Source organism: Catharus ustulatus, chromosome 7 (assembly GCF_009819885.2).
Source record: "Catharus ustulatus isolate bCatUst1 chromosome 7, bCatUst1.pri.v2, whole genome shotgun sequence".
Taxonomy (NCBI): domain Eukaryota; kingdom Metazoa; phylum Chordata; class Aves; order Passeriformes; family Turdidae; genus Catharus; species Catharus ustulatus.
The window spans coordinates 22,996,500-23,016,801 of record NC_046227.1 but is presented as its reverse complement, the minus strand read 5'-3'; the positions used below and the strand labels follow the sequence as shown (position 1 = coordinate 23,016,801).

At 51.3% G+C, this 20,302-nt stretch overlaps 2 protein-coding genes across 3 annotated transcripts; both read left to right on the top strand.

Annotated features, from left to right (window-relative positions):
* The first annotated feature begins 32 nt into the window (after positions 1 to 32).
* RETREG2 (reticulophagy regulator family member 2) lies at positions 33 to 14,050 on the top strand. The gene is made up of 9 exons (XM_033064719.2): positions 33 to 247; positions 2,446 to 2,552; positions 7,277 to 7,307; positions 8,047 to 8,182; positions 9,487 to 9,571; positions 10,348 to 10,485; positions 10,802 to 10,896; positions 11,782 to 11,917; positions 12,600 to 14,050. Exons 1-9 carry the CDS (start codon positions 33 to 35, stop codon positions 13,322 to 13,324), a joined length of 1,668 nt encoding a protein of 555 aa, XP_032920610.1. The 3' UTR covers positions 13,325 to 14,050.
* A 476-nt stretch (positions 14,051 to 14,526) lies between these two features.
* Positions 14,527 to 20,251, top strand: ZFAND2B (zinc finger AN1-type containing 2B). Of its 2 annotated transcripts, none has more exons than XM_033065080.1 (9): positions 14,527 to 14,626; positions 15,355 to 15,449; positions 15,849 to 15,980; positions 16,631 to 16,782; positions 17,245 to 17,352; positions 17,511 to 17,580; positions 18,108 to 18,184; positions 18,778 to 18,856; positions 19,121 to 20,251. In XM_033065080.1, the coding sequence occupies exons 1-9, from the start codon at positions 14,572 to 14,574 to the stop codon at positions 19,157 to 19,159; spliced, it is 807 nt and encodes a 268-aa protein (XP_032920971.1). In that variant the 5' UTR covers positions 14,527 to 14,571; the 3' UTR covers positions 19,160 to 20,251. The 2 variants fall into 2 exon arrangements, with proteins under 2 accessions (XP_032920971.1, XP_032920969.1); XM_033065078.1 differs by having other exon boundaries at positions 18,775 to 18,856.
* The last annotated feature ends 51 nt before the right edge of the window (positions 20,252 to 20,302 follow it).

Here is a 20,302-nt window from a genome sequence, read left to right as displayed (position 1 = left end):
CGGCCCCTTCGCTCTCTCCGCGCCCCGCGACCATGGCGAGCGGCCGCGCCGAGGAGGCGGCGGCAGCGGCGGCGGCCGAGGAGGAGGAGGAGGAGGCGGCGGCGGCAGCAGCGGCGCGTCTAGCGGCGGCGCTGCGGCAGCGGCTGCGGGGCTGGGAGGCGGCGCTGGCGACGGCGCAGCGGCTGCTGGTGTGGGAGAGGCCGCTGCACAGCCTGGTCACCGCGGCCGCGCTCGGCGGGGCCCTCTGGTGAGCTGGGCGGGAAGGGGGACCGGGGCCTGCGGTGCCGCCCGTGCGGTGTCCGTGCCCGCAGCCTGTGACGGCTTTGGGGCCCGCGGCGATGTGGCCGGGTCCCGGCGGTGCGTGTTCCCGCAGCCCGCACCGCCGCGGGCTGTGCTCAGCCGGGAGTAGCCGCGCTGTTTTCCTCTGACAGGCATAAACAGGCCCCTCCCTGAAGGGAGAAAGTGCCGGGAGGATTTGCCTTGTCCCGCGATAATAAAATGCAGATGGGCCCAACTGGAGCCTCGCCCAGGCACGTTTCTGCTTAATTTTTGCATCCGTGTTTTTATCAGTTCGTTTCACTCGGTAACTGCGGTCAGAAAGCTCCACGGCCTCCTGCGTCAGCAGCTGCCCTGGGGCGTTTTATTTAAACCCTTCTGCTCGGTAATCTTTCCCGGGAGGTGCTGATTTTTCGCTCGGTTTCGGCGCGAGAGCATTCCCCCTTTCCTGTTTTCCCTTCTCTGCCTCTCCGGCAGGACAGCAGCGTGAGACGGGAGTGTGAGTGGCAGAGCCCAGCTGTGGATGGGAATGAAAAACATCCTGTTTGTTTGTATAAACAGTGAGTCAGTTTTACTGATTGAAAGTGCTCTCAACCAGTGGCCTTCCTAGCAAAATGGGTCAGAAATGGCCAAGGAAAGAGTTAAATGTTGGTTGCAGATGAAATAGGAAGAGGCAGATTCCGGAGTTAGAGGAGGGAAAAGTGACCAAACAACCTTTGAAGTCTCTCTGATGAGGCAGCTTATGTTCTGTTCCCTCACCCGAACAATTGTCAGAAGTGTACACGGTAGCCAGACACATAAACTTTTCTGGATTAGTCTACCAGCCAGAAGGTCTCAGAGCAGGGCTATGAAGTGAGAAGGAGGGAGAGAGGTGCAGGTGGTAGAGGAGATGGCAGGGGTAGTATACAGTGACAGCCCAGGGACTGTGCCTGAAAAGGTCGAGAAGAACAAAGAGTGCCCAGAATATGGGACAGCAGAGAGAGATTCAAATACCACAGAGGAGGAAAAATCATTTAGGGTTCCCATGGAGGATTCAACCAGCATCTTTTAACTGCAATACGTAAATGAGACGGAATAGACAATTCTTCCAGAGATGATGTATTAAGCTACAAGATTGCTGTTCAATGAGAAGGAGTACAAACGTTGTTGTTTAGGTCATTAAAGGTCCCATGGGACCTGTAAGCCCATTGAAAGTGCAGCTTTTGTTCTGTGCCGCCCAGTGAGGCACATTTCATTTCCAGTTCTCCACCTGTAACCCCCTCCCTGTTCTATACTGTGAGATTCTCCCTGACTCCAGCCATTGTTCGGTGTATTCGTCATTAGTTACTGGCAAACAGTCACTGAAGAGGACCAGGGTAAAAAAGCAAAACTGCTCCTCCTTTCTGGAAAGGAATGTTTGTTATAGAGGTTAAGGTGTATGAATTTCCCTGGTATTTTTTTCTGGAGTGACTTAAAAGCAACTCCTCTGAACTAGAGAAAAGGATGAATGCTGGCAGCCACTGGTGGCACAGGTGGCACCCTGGCACCTTTGCTGTCAAATCTCTGTGGAGTGGGGAGATAAACACTTTGAGTGGCATTGCACAGCTGTATGTGAGTAGTATTGTGTGAGCTGGCAAGTGGCTTGAACCAATGTGTGGATGTGGGACATGAAAGGTTTTATGATAAAGTCAAGTGAGCAACTAAATTGTTTAAGTGCTAGCTAGACTCTGGTGAAACAGGGAGAGGTTTGTGATAAGAGAATGTGCATCTAGAATGGCAAGATGCATTACCTGCATGTAGTGCTGGACCTTGCCATGACAAACGGGATGTAGGTTTTCAGCAGACCGGCTGAGTCACAAAGCAGTTTGTCTTTATGTTATCTAGAGCCTCCACCTTGAGGCTTTGGAGGGACTTGTACAAGTGAGCATTAGCTTTGTTTTGCAGCCTAGGAAGGAGTTCAGAAGCAGGGGATGACAGCACTGGAAGAAGGCAGGGAGTCAGCTGTCTGGTGGTGGGCAAAGGCACCATTTGAGAATGTGCTGTGGTGTGAGTGGGTGTCTGCAGAGTACAGTGCTTGCTACAGTGGCCCATAGCAGTTGGGTGTTTCTGCTTTGAGCTATATCTATTTGCTCACCAGGAGCAGTAATTTGCAGACTTTTCCCTGCCTAACAATTTCTGTTTCATTTCTAGGTTGTTTTCCTCCACCTCCCTGAGACCCCTCTTTCTCCTCAGCATGACCCTTCTTGGCATCCTCTTGTTGGAGAAGTGGAAACCCAGGTTCCTGTTTGATTTCTCAGGTATGTGATGGATAGCACTGTAGATAGTCACATGGTTCTAGTGTTACCAGCTGCTGGGCTATGGCTTTGGCCCTTCCTGGGGTCTCTCAGCAGTCATGTAAGCCCTATTCCTACTTTAACTGCAGGCCCAGGCCTCTTATCTATTTGTGTCAGAGATTAGGATGTATCCTAGTACTCTGGGAATGGGGGAGAATTGCTCCCAGCGCTGAGAAATTCTTGGAGTAACTAATTTTGAGAGTGACTAAGGGGCCCAGCCAGCTTGCCAGGGAAGGTAGGGACAGGGATTATGTGTTTCTGCTGTGTCCTTTCTCTCCTGAAAATGTGGCAAAAAGATCATTTCAAGTCTGAGCACTTATGGCCAGCTGAGCTGAGGGAAGGAAAGGAGTGGAGGGAAGTGTATTGGTTTTAATTGAGTTCAGAGTGGGCTTACACTCTGGAAGAAGCAGAGCAAATGAGAGCCACCTCTTGTGGCAGGTAGCAGAGTGGATGATGAGGTCTGACAGCAGCAACAGTTGGTGTATTGTACCTGTACTGAAGAGCATATGATCTCCAGCTAATCAGTGAGTCTGATCACTTGTCTTATCTTTTCCATTTATTGAAGGGTCTGTGCCAACATTAGACACAAAAGCAGCAAGAGGAATAACCTCATAAAGATGATAGACATGGATTGGCTGCTGTCTGCTTTGAGTGCCTCCTTCTTTGGAGTTTATTAAATGACAGAACCCAGTCCTGCCTCCTGCATCTACTGCTACTGTTCAAAGGCAGCTCAGGGCCCTCCATCCCTGCCTCTCTACTCCAGGGAGAGTTTCTGAATGAAAGCCCCTCTATATGTATGCTTGTAAGGTGCCCTTTATTTGACCTAAAAGGGTACTGACTTAAAGGGTGCTTTCAGAGAAATCCTGATAAGATTAGGTATGTCACAGCTGTAGTCTTGAAACTGTTTGCTTTGTGTGGTTCAGGTAACCAGGCAGTTAAACTGGACTGGCCAATTTAATTTCCTGCTTATTCACATTGGTTTTTTAAGGGAATAGTTTAAAGCCAACCCAAACCACCTCGCTTGAAACGTGTCCAGAAATGCAAAAGCCTGGTGTCCAGTACAGAATGGTGTCATTGAGGCAGGTGGGGGTGGAATCATTCCAGCAACTACTTGGCCTGTAAAAGTTGTGTTGTCGTAGAAGAAATAGGAAATTCATACTGAAATCAATTTCTACGATGCAGAGCCATGAAGAATAAGAAAGAAAAGCAAACAAAGCAGCAACACCAGGGGTTAGGCTCATCCTATGCCATCAGCTCTGCTAGAAGTCAGTGCACATCCCACTGCACCTCTTCTCAGTGTTCTTCACATATTTCACACCTTCCTGCTTTTCTGCTGCAGAGAACAGGGACACCTTTCTGATGTGCCTGTTTAGGTCACAGCCCTGATTTTGACATGATCCACTGGACCATGTTTTCCTTTGCTTCCACGAGGAAGGAGTGGTGCTCTGCTTTCCTGAGGGGCCTCCCATTGAATTGGTACTCCTGAACACTTAGAGGTTCTTGTTTGGCTCCCACTTCCTGCTGAAGCAGGGCTGCACCTTTTGTGGCTTACCTCCTTAATGCTTCCTGTTAGCCTTTTCTGGAGTTCTGGGAGATGGGTCAGTACCATACCTTCAAGAGTCAGCACGTACATACACAAACCTCAGCTTATGACAGTTGTGTATGTCTCAGATGACTGCTTGTAAGATGACTTCTTAAGGAATGCTAAAACCTCAGCATGTATTTTGCAGTTACACACTGTAATCCAGGGTCACACTAACAACATCAAGATGTGCAACTTTTTTAAGCCCTTTTTAGAAGGCACTGCGTATTTTCCGCTCCCATGCAGGGTATTTTCTCAATATCTACATGGAGTTCTACTTAAATATTATATAAGGACTTAAGAAACATCTCCAATTTCCCCTTGAAATGGGTATCAGGTAGGGGTGTTTTGGTAGCATCGCTGTTTGGCAGCGTTGTGTTTTGGTCAGTGCAAGAGAGTACAGTGTGGAAGAGCTCTTAGCAGAAGTTATGTTGCAATTGAATGCTAGTACTCCTTAAAAAGGGCCCCTGCTTTCTAGCTTAAGTTTACACACAGATGAAGAATGTCTCTTGGAGAAGCACTGAAAACCTGTAAGAGCCAAGGAATCCATCAGCAATAATTTGTCAGTACCAACACATAAGCTAAACTACTGCATGGCTGTCTGATCTCTCAGAAGACTCTGGTGTATGTCAAGTGATGATTTTGTATTAATCCACAGTCCAGTGTGAAATGCTGACAGGAAGATTTCAGCCAGTTATTGATAATTTTGAGGCCAGCTCTAGGTGTCCTGCTTACCAACTTAGTTATACTGGTGCTTGACAGTATTTCAGTACAGGATGGAGTTCAGCCTTAACTAAGGGACCATTTCCTGTTGGAAATGCTCTAGGCTTTTTGAGATTGGGCTGTTCTTACGACTGGTCTAAGACTCCATTGCTTTGAGACGGCCAGCAAGGCAGACTGCTCTACTGCAGGAAGCAACGTACTATTGATCCTAAAGACAGTTGTGTTTTGCCAGATAGCTGAAATCACGTGAAGACCCTGCAGTCTGCGGAAATGTTCTGCTCCCCAAAGTGTCTCTGAAACCTTCAGGATCAACTGAGGAGAATTGTTTCACTCCCTCTGCTGGTGCATTTTGGATGGCTTGGATGACTGCAGCCAGTCAAGAGGAGTGGGGCTCCTGTGCCATCCCACTTACTGTGTTGCTGGCACATCTGTCCAGCAGAGGTGGCGAGCATGCCAGCTCCTCATTTGATACGCTGTGCGACTGGTGTAGGCAGCCTTCATGGACTGGCCAGTGCCAGATGAAATGTGTTTGGTGATTTAGCACAGGTAATAGATGAGGCTTAGAGATAGAGCTGGATTTCTGTGTGCTGCGATTAAGCAGCTTTAGATTCCTGAGCACAACAAAACACAGCAATGGCGGTTGCAGCAGGGAAGCAGCTGCCCTGTGGGGGTGGAGCTGCATCCATAATATTCATACTGCAGCCCAAGCTGCCTCTGTGAGCTGCCCCAGCCTCCATGCCATGTGCTCGTGGGCAGAGGAGCGAATGGGCAGCCCAGTCTGAGAGCAGTTGACTCCTCTTGTCAGGCCTGATTACTGGAAATCTGGGTCACGCTCTCAAAGAATTGCCTCCTCCCTGGGTGGTTGGCCTCCTGCTCCACTGCGCGAGCCGGCTGGTGCAGTGTGTGCCTGCAGCGGGAGGAGGAGTCTGCCACACTTGGCCCAACATTCTGTGTCTTGGGAGAATGGTGGCAGGGCTGCTACAGGCAGTAGGTCTCTTCTGTGGCTTGCGCTGGGTAGAGTCTGAAGTCTCACTGGTTGCAGTGATGCTTGTTCACATCTTTGATGCATTTCCTTAAGGGAATCACTGCCACTCTTGGGCTTTGTGCCTCCAGGGAGGATTCAAACCCCTTTTTGCATATGTTGCATTTCCTTAGCCCATTTCTAGCTATAAACCTGGTCTCTGAAGTTAAACTCTCCTCCTTTATTTTAGTTCTGTTGACACGGTAACGTGCAGTGTGGGGGTTAGGGTTATAACCTCACGTACCAAGTTTGCTGCTGGTGAGACAACATCAAAGATATGGCAGTCCCTGCCAGCTCTAGGACAGTTGGTGGACTGGTACAGGTGGGTAGACCTCAATGAGCTATCACAGCATGAACAGGGCATTGTTAAACACAGGAGACTTACAAAGGCTGTGTTGATAGAAGAGCTTTGGTTGAGACCTGTACATCCTGGGACACCAGTCAGCTTGCCAGGATCCAAATCTGTGAGCAACCAGGCATATGAATTTCAGTTGTCATAGGATTTTTTTTCTCAGTGTATCTAAAAGCATAGCATAACCATACATGACCTCAGCTGTTGAAACAACACTCCTCTCTTCAGTACTGCATGAACTAAGTCCCTGTTTGATCATCACTGGGTTCAGTGCAGAGAGGAATGGGAGAGCCTTTCCCTTGTCCTTATCCAGAGTGATGGACCTTAGGAGTATAGTTATATTTGTGCTTGGCACAAAAGGCTGTCAGGGGACATAAAAGAGCCCTAAAATTAGAAAATTATGCACAAGACTGCTATTTGTTAGTTAATTCCATGGGAGAGGATGGAGACAGCAGGGACATCTCTGGTATTTGTACATAGCATCCTGCCAGAGGCTGGGCTAGTCAGTGGGAAATCCAGCTCAGACCTCCTGGTGCCATGTTTATCACCAAGATGGAAGCTGACAATTTGCCCAGCTCCAAAACTATGCTGGCAGCCCCCTTTGAATGACAAAATGACAAGTGCTGGCACCCGCTGTGGAAATGGTGCTACCCAGACATGTGGGACACCAGGATGAGCTGCATGATCCATGGAGCAGAGAGCCCCATGTAAGCCCTAGGGTACACGCCAGATATGAGTGCCCTGCCGTGTGTGTGTGTTGGGTTGCAAGGTGTACTGAGGTGCCCTGAGACCAGTGCTGTGCTGCTCCAAGTCTCCAGGCACACTTCACTAAGCCTTCGCAGCTCAGGCTCCAAGCCAGTGATCCCTGCTTGCATGAGAGGACAAAGAAGGTCCCCAGGGTGCATCCCTAGCTAAGGATGATACATCTCCAGCTCTGCTCTATTCAACTGGTAAAAATGTCGGATTGTATTTTTTACTTGGCTGACTAATCTGCTGTGTTCTCTCTATAGCACAGCCATCAGAGGAGCCAGGAGGAGAGAGGTAAGCTCACAGATGTCTTCCTTGGTGAGTGGGGAGAGCGGGGAAGCCTTAATTCAGTATGGTGATGTCACCTGTCCTTTTTTTCTGTTGTCAATAAACTGCATGGTTCCTGCTGTGAAACATTGCTAGTGTCTTCTGCACTGGTAGCTGCTTATCAGCTCAGGAGCCACGGTCTGAGACTCTGGGCAAAGCTAGTGTTCTTTCAATAGCAATAAAGCTCAAGTAGTTCTGATGTTAGGAGCTCTTAGGTTTCTTCCCTTGATCTGTCCTGAACTATTTTAAGAGTCCTCCAGAGAGAAGGAGATCACTGAGACTGACTTCCACAGGCTGAATGTGCTCTCTCTGGTGGCGTGCCTTGCATCCTTGGCCATGGTTGTAGGTCTGAGCACCACATTTTGTCTACCGTGGACTTGAGGCCAGAGAAGGCCACATAACTAGTTCCACCTCCAGTGCTTCTGTCTGCATTGCTTTGAATAAACTGCTTTGCATTTTGAGCTTGTGGCATGGGGATTTTGTAGCATGGTATCTGCTGCTGCTTTGCTCAGGTGTCTCTTGCCTTTCTTCCTGATTGAAGGGAAAAACTATCTACAAAGCAAGCATCTTCTCTAGTTCAGTTGAAAATGCAGTCAGTATTGTCAAGCCTTTAGTAGGGAACTCTGCTTCCTGGTGCAGCTGTTCCTCTCCCCCAGGAAAACAGACCATGTTCAAAGATTGTCTTCTTGCTTTCCTGTGTCTCTAGTGAGGGGGTGACTTCAGGGGCACAGCCTCACCTGCTCAGTGTCCCTGAGCTGTGCCACTGTCTGGCGGAGAGCTGGGTCACCTTCAGGCTGTACCTGCAGGAGCTGCTACAGTACAAGAGGCAAAATCCTGCCAAGGTAAGCTGGAGATACCTACTCTTCTGTACAGGGGCTTTTATTTCCATTACTAATGCCTTAAGAGATGGAAGAATGTAAATTCAGTATTTTTACAATTGCTATTCCTGTCCAATATTTGCTGTTCATTCCTTGCAGATTCTAAGCCATAGGAAGTTTAAATGAGTAATTGACTTCCAGTGTTTGTAAACTGGATCTGATCTTAACCCCTCCTGTGAATGGCTTGCTGTACTTTATTTCGTTTCTTAGTGTGCAAAGGAATCTCTTAGATTGCAACTGGGGAGGAAAAAGGGGAAGCCTGGAAGCTGTGGCCCTTTCATGAGTTCCATTCTTAAGCTGGTCCTATTTTACTAGCCAAGATTGTTGCTAGCAAAGTCCAAATGCAGCGCTGTTTCTGAGTGCATGGAAACTTGTCATTAAAGATGTTCTAATGGCTGTAATGTATGTTGTTTGGGAAGGGTTTGTAGACAGGAACTGCCTTAGCATCACAAAAAGTAGGACAGACCAACCACTAGGATTATTGGAGTAGGTTTCTAACACTGCTTATTACTCCTTTTCCATCCCAGCCACAGGAAGTAGAAGACCAGGTCCAAAGATGCCCATAAAGAATTAATTCATTGGAAGCAAAGCCCATAGAGGAACCTTAGCTTTTGCAGACCCTCTCAGTTATGAATTAAACTCTTAATTGCGTTATATTGTCCATATGTGAACCCATACCCTGGTTTGCAGATTGTCTATTTTCACTAGCCCACCCCCTGCCCCCAGGGGAATGTAAGACAAGCCATCAGGGGTGCATCATTGTATCTCACTTTTTCCAGCAGAGAAAGGTCCTAGTCTGATGGGAGCATGGGCTCTGCTAATGCTTCTGCCAGCTGGTTAATGGCACAGCAGTGGCACAGCATCTGGTGACTCTATAACAGGTTCCTGTCTCTGTCAGGACAGTACAGTTTTCTCCTGAAGTGCTGAGCTCTGCAGAGAGATGTACAAATGGCAATTTGCAATATCCCATCATATCCTCAAGGAATGTAATTTACTTTGTAAAGAACTGTCTGATAAAGTTTTGATTTGTTTTACTGGGGCATTGGGTTACCTTGGTCATCCTGCGCGTGAACCTCTAATGCTTACAGCTTAACCCAACCGAGCTGTCTGAGTTGTGACTGTCAGCACCTGAATGTACTTGGTGCAGAGCTGGCTGACTGACTTGTTAGGACCATCCCTCATGTTGCACTAAATGGGTTTCTGGCATGGGTTGCATAGATGTATCTCTGCCTCTTGTCACTTCTGTTTGTTCCTCTCTCTTCCTTCAGTTCTGCATGAGTGTCTGTTCAGGCTGCCTGATTCTGGCTGTAGTTGGACACTATGTTCCAGGCATAATGATCTCCTACATCATTTGTGAGTATAAGCAGTGCTCTTGTCTGACTTAAGCTGAGACATGACCTAACTATGCTGTTGATAGGCTGGTAAAAGAAGATTTGTAGTTTACTCAAGGGGATCTGTGCTAGATGATGAATCAATTTACAGGGAATGTGTTCCAGGAAGTCTCTGTAAGTGCATGCATGCAGTATGACTGCAAAGGCAGAAGAGGGAGCTGTGACTAAAATATTAGTGCCCTCTGTTCCCCACTCCTGAGGCTGTGCTGGCCGAGGCTCCAGGGAAGCAGGAAGTTGCAGTCTCTCAGTTCCTAACGTGGGCAGATCCATATCGAGTGTGTTGTTAACAAAGCTGCATGTTGGGTAAATAGACCTTTTTCGCTGCATCATATAACTCTGTTATAACTCTGTTATGCTCTGCTGTGAGTGCATCTACACATGAGCTCTATGCAGCTACCCATATAAAAGTTTTGGTAATACTTAGTTTTAATTATCATTTAAGCTTATTTCAGGGCTTCTGTTGCATGTTGGGTCTGGGTTGCAGTGGCTGAAGAGAAGGGCTTATGCATCATCTTAACATAAATCTATATTCTATCTAAAATCCGGCAGTAAAACCTGGTTAATCAAGCATCTTTGCAATGAGTAAGAAGAGCCATGGATGAGGATTTTTAAGCAGTCAGATGGGAAAGCAAATGCCATTGAAATGCATTTCCCTTGAAGACTTTCTCAGTGGCACCACTGGAAGAGTCAGGTTGTGCTTGATCTGTCTCTCACACTCTCTGCATTCCGTGTCCACAGTGCTCAGCATTCTGCTCTGGCCTCTGGTGGTCTACCATGAGCTGATCCAGAGGATGTACACACGTTTGGAGCCTGTCCTGATGAAACTGGACTACAGTATGAAGGCAGAGACGCTGCACCACAAACATGAGAAGAAGAGTGAGAAACCACCTTTTCTCAAGCTTTTTTTGGTGCTGTATTTGTAGGGTGGAGCCATTGCAAAAGGGCAATAGGAGGCGGCCATGTCTGCCAACACTGTGGTGACAGGCGCAGAGGAGGAGAGGTGGAAACTTAAGGGTTGTGTGGAGAGCAACTGTGTGCTCCCAGGCAATCCTGAGAACAGCACATGAGAGCAATAGATTATGCTTGCCTCCAGAAACCCTGTGCACTTTCACAGGGGAAGTAGGGGAAAGTGATGCATAAAGGCAGAAAATTCCTTCATTGTCATGTAAAGCCTTTCTTCTCTTTCTCACAGAGCGACAAGGGAAGAGTGAGCCTGCAGCAGGTGATGAGCCAACAGCAGAGACAGAGAGTGAGAGTGAAGCAGAGCTGTCAGGCTTCTCCCCAGTGGTAAGAGCCCAAAGAGGGCAGGACCCAGTCCTTCCTCGCTGGTCTATAGAAGCTTGAGATCCAAGGAGTGGTCTGAGTACAGCAACAATAATACACAGCAGAGCAGTAAATAACTTCTTTGCAGAATTCTAAGGGCAGAAGTACGTGTGTTTGATGAAGGCTATCGTCTCCAATCTGGGTATTGAGAATTTGGTGCCACAGAGCTGGTGATGCCATAGCAGGGCAAAGCCAGCCATGTCCCAGCCTCCTGCTCACCTCAGAATTACTTAGATGGTTATGCTTCATGCTCAGGGAATGTGAGTGTCTCCTGAAGAAATTAACTCCTCTGCTGTAATGTGCAGGGGTTCCTCAAAACCAGAAAAGAGTTGAGCAGCTCTAGTATCTCTTACACAGTTCTCTGCTTTCAGACAGATTGTGTGTGACCTTTGTCTATTCACACTGCAGAAACAAACCAAGCAGCAGCTCTGGGGATGTAGCTCAGCTGTGAGGTGGGAAGCTTGTTTCCAAAGGAATGTGGATACTTGAACCACTGCTACCTCTAGAAGGCTTTGTTGCACTCTGCGTGAATGCAAAAGGGAAGGGGTGTTCTCCCTGGTGATCCCAGGAGAGGAAGAAGGATCAAAGACTTCTGAGACTCCTACAGTCTCATCTCATCTTGTGCTGCCTCTTTTATGCTCATCACTGAGAGCAGCCAAGCCTTTGGGCAGTGATTTATTGCAGGAAAACCAGTGAGCTGAGACTGCCCTTCCCTCCAGTTCAGGGAGCACTTTGCCAGCCTACTGTCCCTCCAGCAAGGACTTCTGCCTGGAACGTCTGGAGGTGCCCATAGGCTGCATGGGTACTTAGACACACAGGAATTTGTCTCTCTGCCTTCATCCCATGCAGGTGGATGTGAAGAAAACTGCCCTGGCACTGTCAATTACAGATTCTGAGCTCTCTGATGAGGAGGCTTCTATCCTGGAGAGCGGGGGCTTTTCTGTTTCAAGGGCTACCACCCCGCAGCTGACAGACGTTTCTGAAGGTACATGATGGGACACCTTGTTGTCCCTTTATCCTCAGTGTTTTTGCCCAGAACAGTGGGTCTTACAGATGAAGGGACAGGGAGAGAACCCAGCTGTTGGCATGGGAAGAGCATTGGAAGGAGGAAGGAAGAGCAGTGCAGCATGCCCTGACTTTGTGGCTGATCATAAGCTGGTCCTGAGTGGACATCAGCCTCTAATTACTGCCCCACAAAGCAATGCTGTCTTGTGACTCCAGCAAGGGGGCAAGGCCACCCACAAAGTCCCACAGAAATAACTGAATGGGATAGTCACACACCCTATATATGTGCTGGGTGAAACAGGTCAGACTTATTGGCTTACAAGGAACATGGAAGTAACCACTTGGGTATCTGTGAAGGAGCAGGCAGGTGACGTAAGCACAATTTCCCTGACCTTGGGAGTTTTAATGGGGGGCTCCAAGTGCAGAGAGCATGAGCTGGATCAGGAAGTCCTCTCTGAGCACAGAGCACATAGAACAGGATCAAAAAAGAAACGTTTCATGTGAATCATGCCACTGTCAGAAGGGAGTAACTGCAGACCTCTTCCTGCTGTGCTCCAAGGATGGGGAGGGTACTTGAAAGTCAGCTGTGGTATGTCAGCTGGGGGAAGGTGGGTGGGAGCTCAAGGTGAGGGAACCTGTACCTTAATGCTGGTGCCTTTCAGACCTGGATCAGCAGAGCCTGCACAGTGAGCCAGAGGAGTCATTTTCCAAGGACCTGGCAGAGTTTCCATCCGTGGAAGAATATCATTCCAGAGACCTGGGACCACAGAGTGATGAAGACGCGTTTGATGTGCCTCTGGGTCCTGAGCTTGCCCACGCTGCCTGTGAGCTGGACTCAGCAGACAAAGAGGCCACGGACTCTGACCTCTCCATCCTTCGCCTCGCGTCTCCTCTCCATTTTGTAAATACGCACTTCAATGGGAGTGGGCAAGTGGCAGGAGGCAACACAGAGCCAAAGACTGTCCCTGCCCCAGGCCTGGGCATCTGCATTAACACACTGAGTGAGGAGATCGTCACCACTGCCATCACCACAGCGGTGCAGAACACCCTCTCTGCCCTGCTGCGCTCCTCAGAGGCCAGTGAGGGACCTCCCCTCTCTGAGTTCCTCCCTGCAGAGCCTGAAGAGAAACTGAGCTTCCAAGCACACCTGTCAGAGAGTGAAGTGGTGGAGACAGAGACAGAAGCTTCACCGGAGGATGAGGAGGAAGCAGATGACTTTGAGCTACTGGATCAGGGGGAGCTGGAGCAAATGGATGTAGAGCTGGGGTTCAGAGAGGAGCAGAAGACACAAGAGGCTGCTCCGTCTCCCTCCTCTCCCATGCTTGCTGAGCTGCCAAAGCAAGGAGATGAGGAGGAGGCAGTGATGACAGCAGCATCTATGTCTTAGGTCTTACCTGTGCTCCCCCTTTTCCTCCATCATCACTGGAAAGAAGGAAAAACTCACAAAGTGAACGTGCAGTGGGTTTTTAGATGTTTGTGTTGACTGGGATGGAAACGCATCAGTGTTAATGTGCTGTGTCTGGAATAATGAATCCTTTCCATCCTTCTAGAGACTGGCCTTCACTGGCTGAGCAGGAGGCCCTGCAGCTGGGGAGGAGCCGGCTCCTAGAAGCCTTATGCCACAATTGAAACACCATTCCCAGCAAACGCTTCCTAGTAATGGTGCAGTATTTCGGTCTGTCTTCTGTTTGTCTTTTGTTTTGCACGCTGAGTACCGAGCTAGCTGTAGCTGCTGCTAATACCCACATCCCCAGTAGGACATATGCAATCTTATTTTATTGGGTTTTTAAATGGCTAAAAGTGTAAATAATTTTAACTTTCATTGGTTTTGTCTGGGGGGAGGGGTGGGGTGCACAGTCAGATGTGGTTCTCAGGGGCAAGCAAAGGGAAAAGGGGTCTTTGGAGCAGAGGGTAGCAGTAACAGGGACAAGTAGCAGACAGGTGTTGTGCAAAGAGACCTCTTCTGCAGACTGTTACTGTCTTCTGTGTCACTGCTGGAACAGGGTGTTGGGTGATACCTGCTTTTTTTTTTTCCCTGTCTCATTTGAATTCTGTTACTGGGTGGCTGTGGAGTTGATTTTTTTGCAATCAATGAAATTCACTCCTCACCCTGTTCAGTACTCCAGTTTCTTGCTGCCGTGGCATCTCTTGCCTTCCGCACCACTGACCCTTCTAGCACCCCATCTGTGCTCTGCTGGGCATCGTAGCATGGCACCTGGAGACTCCAAGGTGACTGGAATAGAGCCAAGAGCTCTGTTACACGGCAGGATCCGTGGTTTACGTCCCCTGGGGCAGGGGAGGAAGGATGGAGGGAAAAGTTCAAGCTGTCCCATGGGGGCAGAGACACTTTTTGCTGGCCTGGCAGGGCAGGATGGTTCTGACGCTGACCCTCGTGGACTCCGCTTTGCCCTGAGCCTTCCCCCAGCGCCGGGGCAGATCTCTGGAGCTGGGGTTCCCACGGGTCCCTTCCCACGGCGCTCCCGGAGGCAGGGCATAGGGAGGGGTGCGGGGGCCGCCCGGAGCGGCGGGGCGGGGCGAGGCCCGGCGGGGCGGGGCTGTGCCTGGTGCCGCCCCTGACGCCCCGCCGGAAGCGGGCGCGGCGGGGCCGCCGGTGCCGGTGGCGGCGGTGCCGCCATGGAGTTCCCGGACCTGGGCGCGCACTGCTCCTGGCCCGCCTGCCAGCGCCTGGGTGAGCGCCGGGGGGGACCCGGGGAGTGGGCACGGCGAGCCGGCCGCGGGCTTGGGCCTGGGCGGCACGGAACGGGCAGCCCGGCCTGCGGGGAGGCGGCGGGGCGGCGCCGGGCGGCCGCTCGGTAGCGGGGCTTGAAGGGCGGGCCGTGTCGCCCGTGCTGCCCTTGGCGGAAGGGTCCCTGGCCCGTCCCGCTGCCCGCGGGCACCCCGCTAGGGCGGGGCTGGCTGTCCGTGCCCGTAGACCGGGTTTCCGCCGGTGGCTCTGTCCGGATACGCGGCTCTACCCGGGTGGGCAGCGGCTCTTGCCCGGGGATAGCGGGCAGGGCCGGGCAGGCAGCCCCGCTGCCGGGTCTCGGTGCTGCAGGTGGGGAGGCCGCACGCGGCGGGGCCGCTGCGACCCGTCCATAGCCGGTTATCCCGGTGGGCGAAGCCCGTGGCGACTGTGGCAACATCACTTCCCACCCGTTTGAGGCCGGCAGCCCTTAGTGTGATTCAGGATGCTACTCCTGATCTCGGGGCGGCACGTTTTGAGGAAGAGCCCTGCGTATTTCTGAAGACGTGGCTATGGACCTGCAGCCCTTTTGTTTTCGTGCTGGGGGATGAGAGGTGCGGCCCTGGCTTTGCTATGGGTCACGGTTGTGCCTTTGGGAAGTCGGGGAGGCCCCAGACTGTGGGTGGGCAATGTCGATCTCCATGCTCTCTGCCCATGCCATATCCTGCTCCTAGACTTCCTTCCCCTGAAGTGTGATGCCTGCGAGCAGATCTTCTGCACTGACCACATCGCTTATGCCCAGCACGATTGCACCTCTGTCTACAAGAAGGTAAATGCACCCTCCTGCATGGAGCTGCTGAGCTTTCCTAGCGACCAATTGTAATAATCTCTGGTGGCTTTGGTTGCTTGAGCAGTCCCCCTTGGGATGTGTACTGAGTCTGAAGATGTACCTGAAAACTGGGATCTGCATCTCGGTGCCACAAACATCCAGCCCTCCCACTCCCATTGAGTGGTTTGGGCATCTCCCAGCCATACCATCTTCCCGGGGTATATGTCTGTGCCTCTGCACCTGCTGTGCAAGCTGGTTGGTGGGTGGAAGCGGGATCTTAAACTGCAGCTGAAGTTGTGGAAGCCATGGTAGGCAGGTCCTGAAAGGGAGAAAGGTGATTGTGTAGCACTCAAGGTTGCCCAGCTACCTGCTCCCAGCTCCCTTTTGTTGTCTCTGCAGGATGTGCAGGTCCCAGTATGTCCTCTCTGCAACACCCCAGTCCCTGTGAGGCGGGGGGAAATGCCTGATGTTGTGGTGGGTGAACACATTGACCGCGACTGCAAGTCTGACCCTGCACAACGCAAACGCAAGGTATGTACTGTGTGGCCCTGCCAGCTCTCTGAGCCTGGGAATGGGATGAAAAAACACAGATTCAGCCCTGCCTGGTGCTGTCTCTGGCACAGGGTGATGGCAGAGAGGGTTGGTGAGCTGGAGGTGGGTGCATCCATAGGGCTTTGTGGAGACAGTCTGGGAGCAAGGTGGTGATGGAGTGGGGCTGGGCAGCCACCTGGGACATAAGGATGGGAAACTGCATGCTGCTGTCAGGAAAATGCAATCGCAATTAGCTACTCCGTCTTGCTAGGAGATTAAATTGCTGCAGGGAGCTAGCCCTGCAGGAATCCAGCCCAGCAGCAGCTGGAATGCCCTGGGCTTTTCCCACTGCACTGGCATGGAAGGCAGGAGTCCCTGGGCAAGGCGCTTTCTCCTGCTGTACATTCTGTGGTTGTGGAGACTCTTGTATAAGGACACTGAAGCACCAGTGAATTACTAATGAACTATCTAAAGAAATTATTGAGAGACATCTAACATAAAGAAGGTGTTCAGAGACAAAATTTCAGAGCATTGTACAAGATAAACTGGTGGGGAAGGCTGGTCAGTGCCCAGGGCCTGGCATGGAGAGAAGGGACGGCCCTAGCACTGCAGTATATGTTCCTTTTCACCACTGGTGTGTCATCTTTCAGATTTTCACCAACAAGTGTTTGAAGCCTGGCTGCAAGCAGAAGGAGATGATGAAGGTGATCTGTGACCAGTGCCACAAGAACTACTGCCTGAAGCACCGGCACCCCCTGGACCATGACTGCAGTGGTGCAGGGCATCCCCTTTCCAAAGCAGGGTGAGGATCTGAGAACAGACAGGCCGGGAGGGGTGGGGCTGTTTGCCGTATGGGTGACAGGGAAGAAGCCCAGCTCCTCCTGGGCTGCTCCTCACATTGTCTGGTACTGCTGCATTCTCATACTCCCTGCCCTGTGTGCCAGTGTCCACCTGTATGACCAAGCACACTGGTATGCGGTGTGCTGCTATGCAGCAAAAGCTGTCAGTACTGCCTGCTGACTGCTTTGCTCGTGCTTCTTTCCCCAACCCCTTATTCTATAAGTCAGTGGTTTCTGCCTGTCCTGGTACAGGGTTTTAGGGAGAGAAACAGCACTTGAAACTCTAGGGAATAACAGCCACAACATGGGAGGAAGAGGAGGCAAGGAGGTGTCTTGCTTATGCAGCTTGATATCCCAAGATGTTCAATGTCTAGGAATTGTCATGCTGATAAAACAGTTTCTCACCGGTGTCCTATCTGTCCTAGGCATGCTGCAGTTAGCAGAGCCCAGGCATCCTCCTCCAAAACACTCACCACATCAAGCAGTGGAGCTGCCCGGCCAGCAGAGAGCTCCTCTTCTCCAGCCTGTGCCAGGTAAGGTGATGGCCTGACTTGTAATTCTGAGGTGGGTGTGACCAGGCTCAGCTTGGCTCTCTGTGGAATGTCAGTGACAGCTCCCTTCTTCTTGTGCCTCAGCAGGACTGATAGGGCTCCGTGCCTTGACAATAACGCAGTTTTTCTTCTGCTTGCAGAGGAGGCAGAGCAGCTGTGTCACAGACTCGCAGCACCTCCCCTCCAGCTGTCATGCTGCAGAATGGGCTGGTGAGTGGCTTGGCCTGGCATTTGGGGTGGTTTCTGTGCCCTCTAGGAAGTGACTGCAGCAAATGCTTTCTAGCCTGCACTCTGTAGGTGACTGTGCTCCTAGCTGGGCCTTCCCTGGCAGACAGTGATTCTGAATGCTCTGTGGGAAATCAGAGCTTGCCTGCAAATGACAGCTCTCAGCTGTGTTTGGTGCTTAGCTTTCCCCAAAGGGACAAAGTGCACCAGCCATTTTCCTTGGGTATTGTCTTTCTATAGCACAAGCAAAGTCTGGAGGACACTGGAAGTTGCTTTCCACTGGTATTCTTGGCATACTCCTGCATTAGCAAGCAGGGATGTGTTCCCTTGGGCAGGGGGAGAGCACTGCCAGTCTGTTCAGAGCCCCAGTTTTTCACCTTGGCTGTGTCTGGCCTCCTGGAGAGAGATTTGCCCACCCTTGGCCAGGAAAGACTGTACCTGCCACATGTTCTTCAGGGCTGCTTCCTGCCCCCCCACCGTGGCCCAGCTGGTGACAAGGTGTTTTGTTTCAGAGCGAGGAAGAGGCACTGCAGCGAGCTCTGGAGATGTCTCTGGCAGAGTCGGCACGCAGCTCAGCACAGCCACCCAGGTACAGCCCCAAAACACGTGGTGTGGTTTGCACTCACCCTGCATGTGAAAGGTGCCTGGGGAAACATCATGTGGCTCTGGGATAACATTCCTCTCAGCACGTGTTTCCATATGATGCCTCTCTGTTACTGGCAGGGGAAAAAAGGAAGAGTCCAGAGCCGACAGAGAATTCTGTTCTGCTGAACATGCCCTCAGCCCTAGGGGTGCTGGTAGGGGACAGTGACTGACACACAGAACAGGGCAAACCATTGTCTGACCACTTGTCAGCTAATGGGTTTGGCTGGAGAGTGATAGGTGGGGTAGGGGTACTCATGGAGGACACCCAGGAAATCATGTCCCCAGGCCCAGTGCTGCTAAAAGCACAGTCTTTACAGACTGGACTTAACGTGGTTCTCCTTGGCCCAGATTTCTGGCTGCCAGCCCCATCTGTGGATCCTCTGCTCCCTCCCCAGCCCCATGCCTACTGAGCAATCCTCCCTGCCCTAAGATATGCTGGGGGGTTGCAGTGAGATGCTGAAAGCCAGAAGGGCTCTGAGCACTCAGCCTGTGAGCCTGAGGGAAGCTGAGGTATACAATGCACCACTGTCCCAGCAGCACACAGGAGGAGGAGGATTTGGCACTGGCCCAGGCACTGTCAGCGAGTGAAGCCGAGTACCAGCAGTCGCAGCGGCAGGTGAGTGAGGTTGGCTATGGGCTCTGCTTTGTCATGGGGTTGATCCTGGCCTAGCTGTGTGAGGGAGGGGGTTTCCCTGGGTTCTGCTTAATCGTGGCTCTGTCTAGCCTGGGTTGTCTCACCAGGAGGGCAGCCCATGCTGGGGCAGTGGCAGCATCGCTGCTGAGGACACAGCTCTGGGAACTTGAGCACTGTATATGCCCTCTTGTAGAAGAGAGGAAGAAATCTGCTTGTCCTTGCTCACTGTCATTCTTTCTGTTCCAGGCACACGGTTCAAAGCCATCAAACTGCAGCATGTCATAGGCAGGTGAGGCGGGGTGTGCCAGCGGACATAGGATCCTGCTTGTGACCCAAGGAGCGGCTCTGGCCTCCCACATGGATGCCGTGGGGCTCTGGCCTGGACATTGGTACCAAGAGCCCCTTGCCAAGGACAGCTCATCTCCTTGGGAGCTGTAAGCCACCAAATATACACTGACACTTCAGCCCTAGTACTTATATAAAATTAGTGCAGCAAATTGCTGATGCTCCTGGGGACGTTAAGACTGGACAGGACAGGGCTGAGTACACACTGACCAAAGCAAGCAGCAGCCCAGGGTCTGCACTTACCCACGGTTGCCACAGCCACGTCCCAACACTGCTGGGACTGTGGGGCGAGGGCAGGGCTTTGTGGGGACATCTCTGCATGCTCAGACATACAGCTGGGATGTAGCTGCCTTCTGTAGTGGGGGGCTGGATTCCATGCTCTGGGGAGCACCATGCCAGCCCCTCAGCAAAGAGCAAATGTGGCTGGCATGGTCTCTTGCATGGGCATGGCACAGCTGAATGTGCAGGCTACCATCAGCGTGAAGGCAGCCCCTTCCCCACTCCCCACACCCTCGGTGCCTCCCTGCTGTTTGCATGCACAAGAGCATGTTGGGCCTTACCCTGTTCAGCTGAGGCACAAGACCTCTCCGAGACTGAATGGAGCTGCATTTCCTTTCTGATTTAATATAATAAGTAACTTCGGCAGTGACTTGAATGCCAGCGTCGCTCACATGGGATGGTTGCAGCTGCCTTCCTGCTGTTGGCTGCTCTTTGCTGCCCTAAATTTAAAGGGGGCCCTGTTTAAATGCTGCTTGTTCCAGTTGTGTTGCTGGGGATCCCCTCCTGCATAGCAATAGCACAAAGCCCCTCCTTACAAACAAAGCCCTGAGCCTAGAGCCTGCTTGGGTGGAAGGGATTTGTCCTGCTGGCTTCTTGCAGGGGGTCTGCAGCTATACAGGACTAGGCTGTCCTCTGAGCAGCTGACAGAGTGGGGTTTAGGCTGGGTCTGGAGAATGCTGAGACTTGTCAAAGTGCTGCTTGGGAGAAAATAAAAGCATAGCACAAGGTACAGAGGTACCTGAGGGAGCAGTCGCTTGGTGTCCAGCTGAGAGTGGCACAGCTCTGTGGATGGTGGTTGAAGCG